The sequence below is a fragment of the Parambassis ranga genome, chromosome 8 (assembly GCF_900634625.1).
Source record: "Parambassis ranga chromosome 8, fParRan2.1, whole genome shotgun sequence".
In the NCBI taxonomy this organism is placed as follows: domain Eukaryota; kingdom Metazoa; phylum Chordata; class Actinopteri; family Ambassidae; genus Parambassis; species Parambassis ranga.
The window spans coordinates 13,793,299-13,807,428 of NC_041029.1; the positions used below are offsets into that span (position 1 = coordinate 13,793,299).

The 14,130-nt window shown below is 41.1% G+C and overlaps 1 protein-coding gene across 1 annotated transcript; it reads left to right on the plus strand.

Annotated features, from left to right (window-relative positions):
• The first annotated feature begins 8,406 nt into the window (after positions 1-8,406).
• Positions 8,407-9,965, plus strand: LOC114439765 (beta-galactoside-binding lectin-like). The gene is made up of 4 exons (XM_028411920.1): positions 8,407-8,453; positions 8,678-8,757; positions 9,302-9,476; positions 9,556-9,965. The coding sequence occupies exons 1-4, from the start codon at positions 8,448-8,450 to the stop codon at positions 9,697-9,699; spliced, it is 405 nt and encodes a 134-aa protein (XP_028267721.1). The 5' UTR covers positions 8,407-8,447; the 3' UTR covers positions 9,700-9,965.
• The last annotated feature ends 4,165 nt before the right edge of the window (positions 9,966-14,130 follow it).

Sequence of the window (14,130 nt, forward strand, 5' to 3'; positions counted from 1 at the left end):
TAACATAAAGGCTCATATACAGCTGTACATGTGTGATGATATGAAATGATGGAACATCTGCAGAGTCCAGACTGTCCTGAAACCAACAAGCTGCAGCATGTACAGCAGCACTTACAGAGACCAAGATAAGAGGCTGAAAGAGAAGCAGTGAAGTCAGCCTGAAAACAGCCTGCAGGGGTCAAAGGTCACAAGAGACTCAAACTCAAAGTTTCTCTTCATCAGTTCCAACAAGAGACTATTTTAAAACTTTGCTTAGTTCAGAGGAACAACTGAATATTAGACTGTTTATTTTGTTATTAGGAAGGTGTTGCTGTGAGTCATGATGAACCATTAGATCAATGATTGATTCATTTGAATTTGTTGTTATGGAACACTTCAGTGCTTCTCTGACAGGAAACAGCAGACAGATGGATGCTGGAGAGTTTCTGTGAGTTGATCAGTGGAGTGAGAGCGCCTCCTCTGGTGGCTTCATGTTACAAGTGTTCAGGCACTGAAGGGTTTTTGTTCAGCTCTGCTGATGGTTTGTGTCACTGTGAGGACGACGCACAAAGTAATACACAGCAGAGTCTTCAGGCAACACGTTCTGTCCTGTTATAGTCACTCTTCCAGCAGAAGTGTCTCTGCTGAAGCTGAACTTCTTCTTTAAAGCTTCATTTTGATAAAAGTTTCCTCCACCCCACATATGAAAAATCCAGTCCATCAGTTTCCACTCACGCTGTCTGATCCAGCCTGTTGCATAGCTGCTATCAGTCAGAGAATAACCAGACACCTGACAGGTGATGGTCAGAGTCTGTCCAGGGTGCACAACCTGTGAGTCTGGCTGGATGAGTTGGACACTGTGCACACCTGTGGAAACACAAATCAACATTATCTCCATCGTTCAGCTGAATATTTCTAATGAATCCACTGAAAGCTGCTCACAGGATCCAGCTGCCAGCAGCAGCATCACAGCTGCACACATGTTGGATGAAGTCTTCTCCTCTGACACACGCATACAACAACTTAAAGCTGTTTGTCTCTGCTCACTCTACACTGTGTGTTTGTCAGTGATTCTTGAACTCTGCAGCAACACATGAAAAAATGGAAGAGGTCAGAGCTTTGCATCGACTCCTCCTATAAGAGAAACACTCCTCAGCTCATGCAAATTTCTGCACATTTTCATCTTCATTTCATGACTTTAAATATATTGAAGAATTTTAATAATCACATGTTTCTTCAGCTTCTTCATCTCAGACACAAAGCAGATGTATTGATTCTGCTCTGCAGCATTTGGTGGCCTTTATATCATGTAAACAATCTCAAAATATTCAATATTGATCTATAAAATCAATCATAGAAACATTATGAGTCATTTCTGTTAAAGCACATGTTGATGGAAGCTTTAAAAACAGGAAGTGATGAACCACAACGTCAGCTGCTGCTTTAAGACTGTAAATGTGTGTGTCTGTGTGTGTGTCAGTGTTTTCCAAATTCTTCTGCTGCCACCTTCAGGCGTTCATACAAAAGGTTTTCTGTGGAGTTTTTGTACAGCCTCTCTGATCACTTTAAACACTGTGAGTCTCTGGCACAGTAATACACAGCAGAGTCTTCAGGCTGTAAGTTGTTCAGTCTCAGGTACACCATGCTGTTGCTGTTGTCTCTGGTGATTTCTGTTCGTCCCTGCACGCTGCTCGCATAAACAGTTTTACTTGCATCATACCAAATAGCTCCCATCCATTGCAGTGTTTTTCCTGCAGGTTGTCTGATCCAGTGCATGCCATACTGACTGAAATCAAATCCAGATCCTCTGCAGGAGAGACTGAGAGTCTCCCGAGGTGTCTTCAGCACTGCAGTGGAGGGAAGGGACTCCAGAGTCTGACCACTTAAACCTGCCAAAGAACCAGAGATAAAGAGTCGTGAGAAAGTGAGATGGACAAACTGACATGAGGGAACATTTCAGGATCAGGAAGTCACTGACAGGGCAGACAGAGTGCTGTCAACACAGCAGACAGTTTGACCATCATGATGACAGAGAAGGTGTGAACACAGCACTGAACACAGTCTGTCAGCATGATTTGTAACACATCTGGATTTGCATTGTGGGTTAATGAGGGAGGAGCTTCTACCTGTGAATCAAAAATCATTCAAATGAAAATACAGGTTACATGAAAGTTCTGTTTTATTAACAAACATGCATCCATTGATGCAGCATTCAACCATTAAAGTATGGAATTCTGAAAACTATGAATCCCATCAACAGTTCATTGTTTACTGTTTACATGATGATGTAATTCAGTTTATTTCTGTGACTTTGAATGTACGAGTGAGTGAATTTTTTGTACAGCTGTTCAACCACCTTCAGTCACTGTGACTCTCTGGCACAGTAATACACAGCAGAGTCTTCAGGCTGCAGTCTGCTCATCTGCAGATACACCTGCTGTTTGCTGTTGTCTCTGGAGATGCTGAACCGACCTTGGACTGACTGAGAGTAGTATTTGCTGACACCATTATGCCAAATTAATGCAGTCCACTCCAGTCCTTTTCCAGCAGCCTGTCTGATCCAAGCCATGCTAGGATCTCCACTGAACCCTGCATATGTACAGGTGAGTGTGTGTGAGCCTCCTGGTCTTTTCAGCGCTGGTTCAGACTCAGTCAGTGTTTGACCCTCAGTACCTGCAGACATGGAAACAGCTGGTTAACTACAGTCATTCTGTCAGGAAGTCAGAAATCAGTGGTTGTCCTTACCAGCACAGTGAAGTGATAAAATGAGACAGAGGAAGAAATAATGAGGTCTGATCATTGTGAAAGCCGTTTGTCTCTGCAGTCAGTGATGAAGTCTCTGTCCGTCACTCTGTGACACCTTTGTAAAGATGGAGCTGATCAGAGTTTTGCATTGACTCCTCCTAAAACACAAACACACATTTCACACAGCTGTCATCATTCAGCAATGTCTTTCGTTCCATTCATCTTCTGAACTCACCTCTTCCTGTAATACAGGGTCACAGGGGGCTGGAGTCTATCCCAGCTGTCTGCAGGTGAGAGGCAGGGTACAGCCTGGACAGGTGTCCTGTCCACTGTAGGACAAATACAGATAGAGAAACAACCATTCACTCTCACACTCACACCCATTAGCTAACTAGCTGTGATAGTTTTGATAATAACTACCAGGATAAAAGGGGTCCTATCTGTATTACATCTGGATGTAATGAAGGAGTTTATAGTTAAGCAGAGACCCACAGTGAACTTTTAGGCTGTGTCAGTGGTTCCTTGGCTTGAGTGAAATTAAAATGCTCCTGTTAGCTGTAATGCTAATGTAGCAATTACAGTGTAGGTGAACATAATGTCAAGACCACGCAGCTCCCCAACTGACCTACTTTTCCTGGATGTGTCACTGAAATGTGGAGCTGTGCTCTCTCCTCCATTCCTGTGTGTCACTCCCTCTGTCCTGCTGTGTCTTAATTTCTCTTAAACGTTCTATTAAAGCACATGTTGATGGAAGCTTTAAAAACAGGAAGTGATGAACCACAATGTCAGCTGCTGTAAATGTGTGTGTGTCTGTGTGTGTGTCCGTGTTTTCCAAATTCTTCTGCTGCCACCTTCAGGTGTTCATAAAAAGGTTTTCTGTGGAGTTTTTGTACAGCCTCTCTGATCACTTTAAACACTGTGAGTCTTTTGCACAGTAATACACAGCAGAGTCTTCAGGCTGCACATTCTGTCCATTCAGACTCACTCTTCTGTTGGAAGAGTCCAAGTTGATGCTGAATTTGTTCTTCAGTGAATCTTTGTAGGATGCTGTGCATCCAACACATGAACTCCCGATCCACTCCAGTCCTTTCCCTGCAGGCTGCCTGATCCAAGCTGTCCAGTAGCTGTTAAGAGCATAAGAGACCTGACAGGTGATGGTCAGACTCTGACCTGGCTGCACAGTCACAGTGGCTGGCTTTTTCAGCTGTTCACACTTCACACCTGTAAAAAAGAACATTCTCTTTGTGATCAATGATCAGGGTACAACCTGCTGACTGTGATGAATGTACAGAGACTCACATCCAGCTGCTAAGAGCAGCAGCAGAGCTGCAGGAAACATGGTTGATGGTGAAGCTGACGTGCTGTGAACTCCACAGTCTGAGCTCAGCTCCTTATAGCTGAGTAACAAAGGAGGACACTGAGTTTGCATCCATGCAGATGTCCAGTCTTTATAGGAGGCTGTGAGGACGTCCACTTTGCATAGAGAAGGACATCAAAGAAGGACGGACTGTGCTGTGACAGGAAGTGTGTTTTTTTGTGTATTATGAGGAAAGGATCTCTGCCTGAAACTCTGCTTCAACTTTGTTCTGTGTTTATGACTCACATTTGTTCATTTATACACTTTATTTAACAGCTGTGCTCAATGGAAGAAAAACACACACTTTAGAAATAAAGAGTCACAAAGCACATCATCAGCTGCCTCCTGTTCTCACTCTTTATGTGTCAGTGTGCTGAATATCATGTATCAGAGCTTCTACTGCCCCCTGTAGGTTCCTGTGGAAACAACTGTTGATGTTTTTGTACAGCCTCTCTGATCACTTTCACTGTGAGGATGTGCGTGCACAATAATAAACTGCAGAGTCTTCAGTCGTCAAGCTGCTCATCTGCAGATACACCTGATCCTTGTCGTTGTCTCTGGAGACAGTGAACCGATTCTGGACTGACGTGGAATAATATTTGTTGCTCCCACTTGGAGCAGAAATGAAGGCAACCCACTCCAGTCCTTTTCCAGCAGCTTGTCTGATCCAACTGATATCAGCAGAACTATCAGAGATTCCTGCATATGTACAGGTGAGTGTGTGTGAGTCTCCTGGTCTTTTCAGCTCTGGTTCAGACTCAGTCAGTGTTTGACCCTCAGTACCTGCAGACAGACAGCTCATCAGCTACTGTAATGCAGACATATTTCTTTTTTGACGCTGATGTTTGTCAGTGTACAGACCAGCCCAGTGAACGGACAGGATGAGAGAGATGAGCACACACTCAGGTCTGATCGTTGTAAAAGCTGAACTCTGCAGCAACACATAAAAAGATGGAAGAGGTCAGAGCTTTGCATCGACTCCTCCTCCTCAAAGAGAAACACTCCTCAGCTCATGCAAATTTCTGCAAATTTTCATCTTCATTTCATGTCTTTAAATATATTGAAGAGTTTCAATGAACAGATTTTTTTTCAGCTTCTTCATCTCAGACGCAAAGTAGATGTATTGATTCTGCTCTGCAGCGTTTGGTGGCCTTTATATCATGTAAACAATCACAATATATTCAATTGATTGATCTTTAAAATCAATCATAGAAACATTATGAGTCATTTCAATCATGAGAGACTCAGCGAACTGAATGAGAAAGATTTATTAAGTACAAAGTTTGAACGTGCATTGGGGTCCTAGACCCCATCGTGAAGACCACATCCGAAAAGGGGGGAAAACGCAAGAGGAGAGGCCGCTGGATCAGAAGATCCCCCCCGGGGTCTAGACCTGGTGGTGGTGGAGAGCTGGAGGACAGGAGATAGGAGGCCTTACTGGCGTGGATCTGGTGGTGCTTGGGGTGGAGGAGGGTTGCCGGGTTCGATCAGAAGACAGCTGGAAAAGAGACGAAGACTTTTAAATTTCGTGCTAAGCTGTGATTGGTCAGGAGAGGGATGGAAAGCTACAGCTGATTGGTGAGGGAGGTGCTTTCTGGTGCTTGTGGTGAACAAAGCTGCATTCTCTTATTTCTGGAAACATGAGATCAGATAAGATCTTCCCAAACAGTAAATGAACCCACTTACTGTCATAACCACACCCTCGATCTGGTTCTCTCCTGTGGCCTCATACAAAGACATTTGACCCGTGTTCTTTTTAATATCAAACTTCACATTGTGCTGGACATGTTTTTCACCTTCTGTCAAGAAGAGTCTTTTAATTATTAAAGGAATCACATCATCCAGCTGCCTTCATGTATTTCGTCTGTACCACTGACAGTTACAGGAAGTGGCTGATATCGAGAAGTCCTACCGGTGACTGGAAAAAGCTGGACTGAAAGACAGCACAGAGGCTCTAATTTCACTAATCACTTATCTCCTCTTACAAATTTCATTCCATTTTAGTCTTAAAACGCTCATTAGATGCTGCTCTATCTATCAAACTTGTATTGAGAATCTGGCTGCGGAACACTGGACCAGCTACACCCTCCGCAGAGTGCTGGAGGGTTAATGGGAGTTTGGCAAACCAGTCCACATGTGTTTTGTGGATTTGGAGATGGCATTCGACCGTGTCCCTCGTGGCATTTTGTGGGAGGTGCTCCGGGAGTATGGGAGACAGGTCTCCACTGTTATCATGAGGTCTCAGTCCTTGTGTTATCCTGCCCTTCTTTTTTAAATATATGTTGAATGAAATAAAGCAATAATATCGAGATGATGAAATGATGAAATGTATTAATCTGTAAAATAATCAGTCTCATGTTTTTAACTCTGCGTGTGCCTGTGATACAGGTTTTCTGGTGTTTGAGTCACTGTGCTGCTGCTTTACATGTCTATGAAGCTCTAATAATAAGTGGATCTTGTAAAATGTGTTTGTATTAACCGCACTGTGTTCTCCCACAGGGAAGACAGTCAATAACAATTCCTTCAGCGTGGGACAGACGCTGACCCTCGTCAGAATCTCCAACACCAAAACCTCAGAGTGGTAAGTCAGTGGCCCCAAATCCATTCTGATCTATAAGACAAAGAGACACAACTCATGGAACCGGATTTTAAACAATGCAGCTTTGTGGTGAACATTGGTTCCAACGACAATGACATCACACTGCACCTCAACCCTCGCTTTAACAAGAACGTGGTGGTCTACAACAGCTGTGAGGGAGGAAGCTGGGGTGAGGAGATCAGGGAGGGCAATCCCTTCAACCTGGGACAGGAGTTCAAGCTGTGTGTATTTTTCTGTGCGTTGGTGACCTCTGCTCTGCTCTCTTTCAGATAATCATTGAGTTCACCCCAGTTGGTTTGTGGTGACTCTCTCAGAAGACACTAAATTCCAGTTCCCAAACCGCCTGGGAGCCAAGACATATTCCTACCTGTCCTTCAGTGAAGATGTTAGCATGCAAATCATCGATGTTCAGTAAACTCCAAACAACCTGAGAGAGTCAAAAGTCAGATTAGGCCCAACATGGTGCTGACTGACCCTCTGACCACATTTATTTTATTAATTCAGTTTATTACTCAGCTGTCTGACATGATGATGGAAGACAGAGACATTTTTATTTTATTGATGTGATCTAATAAACATCACAGCTGGTTGTTTCACCCTTCTTCCAAATAAATGTACTTATTTTCTAATAAATATAAAACTTTAATTTAGTAAAGTCAGATCACATTTCTGCACTTTTTACTTCACTAGTTGGCTCACTGATAAATAAATTATTTCTGTTCTCTTATTCCTGGAAATGAAATTTGACCCGTGTTCTTTTTAATATCAAACTTCACATTGTGCTGGACATGTTTTGTCACCTTCTGTCAAGAAGAGTCTTTTAATTATTAAAGGAATCACATCATCCAGCTGCCTTCATGTATTTCGTCTGTACTGCTGACAGTTACAGGATGTGGCTGATATCAAGAAGTCCTACCGGTGACTGGAAAAAGCTGGACTGAAAGACAGCACAGAGGCTCTAATTTCACTAATCACTTATCTTCTCTTACAAATTTCAATATACATACACAGAGGCATACAAAGCTTATTCTCCAGCGATTCAGAGCAATCCTTCACATCAGCATTCAAAGCAATGCTTTAGCTGCAGCAATCAAACTTGCATTTTCTTCAGGAAATGCCCTTTTCTAGTTTGAACCTTATTATTATGTATTTGTGCTTTAACTGGATTTGTTCAGACTGAGTAATAAACTATCCAGCTATATCCAGATACGGCCTGAATCCCGCTCTAATAATATTGAACAAGATTGATTTGTCAATAAGGGTCATGACCCTTCTTGCTTGAGAGTTAAAAGCAATCTCCTCATCCTTACCTCTTACCTCAGACTACATTCAGTCTCTGATCATACTCCAGTCTCTAACTCTGAACTCCTCATGTTGTTCTGACAGAATGACATGACACATGACATATTATGAAGTGAAGCAAAATTAAACCAAAAAGATTTTGATATTATCTGGGAATAAAGCCAGGGAGAGGAACAATGAGCAGCAAGGTCCCTGGTCGAGCAGATTCTTCCTTGAATCAGGACTGTCCTGCTTGCTCAGGGGTTCAGGTTCTGGGTTTCTAAAGCACCTAGAGACAAGTCTGACTGTACAAGGTGCTGTACAAACAAAACTGAACTGAATGATTGGCTGTCTGAGCTGTCACTCAGGGCTAAAGGGACCCTCCCACACTGCATATAAGTCAGTTGTGAGGGATGCAGAGAGGTTAGATCCTGCTGCACCTGCACCACCACCTCTGCTCTGCTCTGACCGAGAGAATCTACAAAGATGACAGTGAGTATCCCTCATCCTCATCATTGACCTCTGTGTGTGATTAGTCAGCTGACAGCTGGGGCTTGTTCACTTTCAGACAGAGACAGAATCTCTCATCTTGATCCAGGTTTTCTGATATTTGATTCACTATGATGATGCTTCACATTTCCCTGAAGCAGTAACAATAAGTGGATCTTGTAAAATGTTTGTATTACTGCACAATAACACACTGTGTCCTCACACAGGGCATGATTATCAAAAACTGGTCCTTCAGGGAGGGACAGACGCTGACCATCAATGGATTCATCAAACCCAATGCCACACAGTGAGACCATGAGAGCAAAGATTGAACAAAGCACTGTCTTTATAGAACAATCAATATTTTTGTCATCTGACTCAGTGACTCCACATCTGTGCTAAACTATGAGACAAATGAGACATAACTCTGTGAACTGACTTTTAAGTTGAGACTGACTTTCTTTCCATGCAACAATTTTGGCATCTTTATATAATTTTTGATGTTTTCATTAATAACATTATTTTCCAGGGACCTTCATGTTTTTTATACCTAATTATATTACAACAGATGATGTCATCATGGAGAACTGTCTGTTAGTGACATAGATTATTATTATTTTTATTATGAAAAACATTCTTAAATATTTAAGTTACGAAACAGAATCAGGAGTTTAACAGAACAGATATGATTCTGTTTAAATATTAAGTATGAGATAGTAACTTATTAAACTTTGCTCCTCTCAGTTATGAAATATGCTGTCATTACATCACATTATCTGACTCAGTATCATCCATGAGGGCCACATTGTTTACATCCATGCTAACACTCACTGCTTTTTGTGTCTGTGCAGCTTTGCGGTGAACATTAACAATTCCAACAACAATGACATCGCACTGCGCATTTACCCTTGCTTTAGCGCAGACAGTGATGACGACGTGGTGCTCTTCAACAGCCGTAAGGGGGGAGCCTGGGGGCTGGAGATCCGCCAGCCGGGCAATCCCTTCATCCAGGGGAAGGATTTCAAGGTGTGTGCTTGTGTGTTTTTCTGTGTTTTAGTGACCTCTGCTGGAGTTTGTGTGTCACCACCCCATCTTTGTCTTTCAGATCGTCATTGAGTTCACCCCCGATGGGTTCCAGGGGAATCTCCAAGACAAACCATTCACCTTCCCAAACCGCCTGGAAAATTGCAAATACACCGGCCTCTCCTTTGAAGGAGGCGTGCGCATCCAAAGCGTTGAGATCAAGTAAACTTCAAACAATCTGAGGGAATGTTCTTTTATTATTACTTTGCTGTAAACAGGTTGTGTGTCAGTCAAATTCCTGAACACACACAGTGCCAGCTTATCAGACATTATGCAAAACTTCAGCCTCTAAGGTGACTAAAAACATTCCAGATCTGTAACTTTAATGTGGAACTGCTGAACATCTATGAAAATCAGGTACAAATATAACATTATACTAAACTGATTTTATTATATTTTCATATTTCATTATTTCATACTTCGACATCTGTATTTTCCATCTTTCTTTATGAAAATGAATTTTAAGATCAAAGGTTTTTTAAGAGTAATTAAATAATAAACTACTGCATTGTTGCAAACAAATAAATTCTTTCACATCACCTCCTTTCTGCAGCTGTGTTACTTTTTATGAATATATGTTCAAACCTGTTATTGAACTGTTTGACTGCATTTTAAAGAGAAAAGTAGGCGGGCCTCTTTGTTTCAGTCTCTGTTGCTATGGTGAATGATGGTATCCATTGATGATAGCTTTTTATTGTCGCAGTGCACACACAGTGGTGGAGGAAGTACTGAAGCTTTGTACTTAAGTAAAAGTGCAATAACCCATTAAAATATATTCTTAAGTAAAAGTAGAAGTGCTACATCAACAATCCTACTTAAGTAAAACTCTAAAGTACTCTTAAATGTACTTAAAGTATTACCTAAAGTTGTTTCTTAATATCTAGGTGGAGCATGTTTATAAAGAATGCAGATGTAGCTCCTGGAAATATTTCTGCCCATAATTAAAACTGACAATATGTACTTAAATGGAATTTTCAGTACAGACATCTTTGAAATGTACCCAGAACCAGTCATGGAACACTGGTCCAGTCTGAGTGTCATGAGGCAGACACAGAGGCTGCCAAATGCATGAAGGAGGTTGAAGTTACACAGTGTAGTTAGGTCAGAGAAACGGTCTTTAGCACTACAAGGATTCAGGAGAAACTGAATTCTAAGTTCTCATCGTTCTGTTCATAGTCCCACTGATGATTCTTGCCAACGTTTCCTGTCAGCGTAATAATTTGGCCGCCATGTTGCATTTTGTCAAAACCAAAACTAGTTATTCACAGGCCACATATTTTACCCGATAATCTTCAGACCATTGCTGATAAAACATGAAAGTTTTGTCTGCCAAAGCATTCAGTCATCACAGCCAATAAATAAATATATAACTTTAATCTAGTAAAGTGAGATCACATTCCTGCAGACTCTTTACTTGTTGGCTCACTGATAAATAAATGATTTCTGTTATTTCTGACTGTTGAATTCGACCTACGGACACACAGACTCAAATTATACTGTACAAACAAATGTGTAATTACCCACATTGGCCGCTAGGTGTCACCATCAGTCCATCTACAACAACCAGCTGAAACAAAATGATTTGGGTCACATATATTTGGCAACAAAATGGGATTTTCTTCTGTGTGAGTGAATTATGAATAAATATTCTAATATTTTCCATCAGAATATTTACTCCTTTTTGAGGCCTCAGCTGGAGGAATGTTTGCACAAACAGAATTATAATCATAAAATACCATAAAAAAGTTCCTGTGACCAAAATCATGACATCATATGAATGCATCCAGAGGCAAAGAAGGAGAGCACTGCAGGGTGTCAGAGAGACTGGTGAGCATTAGAGTAATGTAATCTGATGAAACAGAGAACACATAATGTGTGTGTGTGTGTGTGTGTGTGTGCCTGGAATTGAAGCTTCTCATAACCCAACACTGCTGTTTGGTGACCTTTGGTTTTGACTCATTAACAGGTGTGTGTGTTGTTGCGTTCAGACCTAGGTCTGATTTCAGTGAAATTTAACTGGATTTGTTCAGACTGAGAAATATAATATCCGGCTATATATACAGATACGGCCTGAATCCCACTCTATCCAGTGTGATTACAGTGTGAACTCGGTTAACAATCAGCTAAAACAGCAGATCAAAAGGTATCAAAACCGCAGCACTTCACCATACGGTCTGGCTGTGGCGTCACCACGAAGTTGCAGAGGTGGGAGTAAGTCACTCATGTGCAAGTCACAAGCAAGTCTCCAGTCATAACCTTCAAGTCTCAAGCAAGTCCCAAGTCAATGTGATGAGACTCAAGCAAGTCAAGTCAAGTCATACAAAAATCTAATGGGCTTCAAATGCTCAAAATGGCATGTTTAAAAGAAAAAAATATATTGCTAAGTGTCCCTAAAAATATTGACTTTAGGATACATTTATTATAATAATTGACAAAATAAATATTCTTCACTGACTCGTAATAATGCAACAATAGCTTGATATGTTCATATTACATATCGAAATTAAACATTTACAAAGCTGATTATTATGCATGTGATTATTAAAATTTGAATGGTGGTGGGGTGAGTTGTTGAGTCTGAGTTGAGTTGAGTCTTTTATCAGTCTTTTAGTCTTTTATCAGTGTTAGTCAATCAATCAATCAATCAATCAATCAAGTCATTCTGAACAGATTGATATAACCATATGCATATGCGGGCATGGCCACATGGCTCAGCAGCACCCCTTAGGATTAGATATGGGTCCCACTTTGACCTACAGACACGAAAATCACACTGATCTATCTCCTCCAGATGAGAAAAAACGTCTCTTGGAGGTACCCTCTAAAATGTACAGGAAGTCCGCCATTTTGAAAAACCTGTGCCATTTTGTGTTCCGCACCTGCCTTACTTTTACGAACTGCTCTTCGAGGAATTTTCTCATTGTTCTGAAAATTTGTGAGCTCACTCTTAAGCCCATAAGGACCAAAACTTATCAAAAGTGCAGAGCTTTATTACACGCTGTGCCTGTGGTGCCACCATGAAGTTGAACCTTCGCCAACGCAAAGGAAATAGATGTGGCTGTATCTTCCACATGCTTCATCCTATGTGGATGAAACTTTACAGTCATGCTGACCATCTGACTCTGCACAGATTGATATGCTGATATGCTACAGTCACTGCGCCAAGTAAAAAGTATTCAGTTACTGAATACAGATTACATACCCTAAAACGTAATTTGTAAAGTATTCTGTTACATTACTCTCTGAGTAACGTATTCTGAATCAGCCCCTGTTTACTACAAAAGACACTAAAAACCTTTCAATAAAACCTGTCCAGAATGTTCCAGCTGACTGCATCACATCAATGTTATTATATTTAGAGAAACAGAAAAAAATGTAATGGTGACAGAATAATATATTTTTAAACAATGCAACCAAAGGTCATTTTACACACAGAAACAATGTTTGAATACATACATCAAACAGACCCATGTATAAAACTAGCTGACTGAAGCCACACAGTGCTACTTGCTAAATGTTAATCAGCCTCCGTTTTGGACGGAGTTAGCTAGCAGCTAACAGCTAACTAGTTCACTTATTCAAGTGACACTAACAGTGAACCTGCATCAAGACTGAGGAGCATTAACCATGCAGCACTTCATCCTCATCCTCAGACTCTGACCCCCATCAGTCCGGCTGCTCTGTCCTCTCTGTCCCCTGTGGCTGCAGCTTTCTGTCCAGTTTGCCAACATCAACCAAAAACTTTAGTTTTATTCTTCCAACTTCCTGATGAAACAATGTATCATATCTTCACACATTAGACAGGTGTCTGTTATGTGGACACATCTCTTTCCCACGCTTTTGTGCCTATCCCCCACGTGAACCACACCTTCCAGACTAATCAATGTATCATCTTCACATAGACCCCATATATATAGTTTGATGTTTGCCTCCTTTTACTCTGAGCACAATGAGTAGTCGACTGACCAAGCGTTTCTCTGTGGAAGAGGTTCTACATTATATACATGATAAAGAAATTGTTTGATGGCCCAGACTTAAGCAATAGAAGCCCATATCTGCCACTCCCAATAAAAGTGGTGATGTTATAAGAGAAGACTGATATGAAAGCTGAAATGATCCAGGACAAAACAAGTCTGAAATGCTGCAAATGTGATGCCTACACTCTAACAAATGAAGTGTTGGCTCAACTTAAAAAATTGATGTAACAATTTGCATGGATCTTTTTAAGTTGTTTCAACTTACCTAGTATTAAGTACAAGCCCGCAGGACTTCTCTAGTTAGGCCAACTCAATTACTTTAGTACCAGCAACATGTTTTGCCTTGTCATCTACATACTTAAGTTCAACCAACTTAATTTTAATTGCATCAAAATGACTCCTTTTAGTTATTTTTTTCCTTTAATTCTACTCAGAAATGTTTAATTTTTAACTACAAGACCTTATTTATCTAAGTCAGAATAAATCACACATTGAAATTCTGGTTTTATGATTTTATTTAGGGATGTCCCGATCCGATCACGTGATCGGAAATCGGGCCCGATTACGTGATTTCAGACTCGATCGGAATCGGACATTACCTCCCGATCAGGACTCGGATA

Bases quoted from the DNA above. Each gene is read 5' to 3' on its own strand.
- LOC114439765 (XM_028411920.1), top strand. The intron at 8,758-9,301 runs GTGAGACCATGA...GTGTCTGTGCAG, and splicing joins ATCAAACCCAATGCCACACA to CTTTGCGGTGAACATTAACA. The intron at 9,477-9,555 runs GTGTGTGCTTGT...TTTGTCTTTCAG, and splicing joins TCCAGGGGAAGGATTTCAAG to ATCGTCATTGAGTTCACCCC.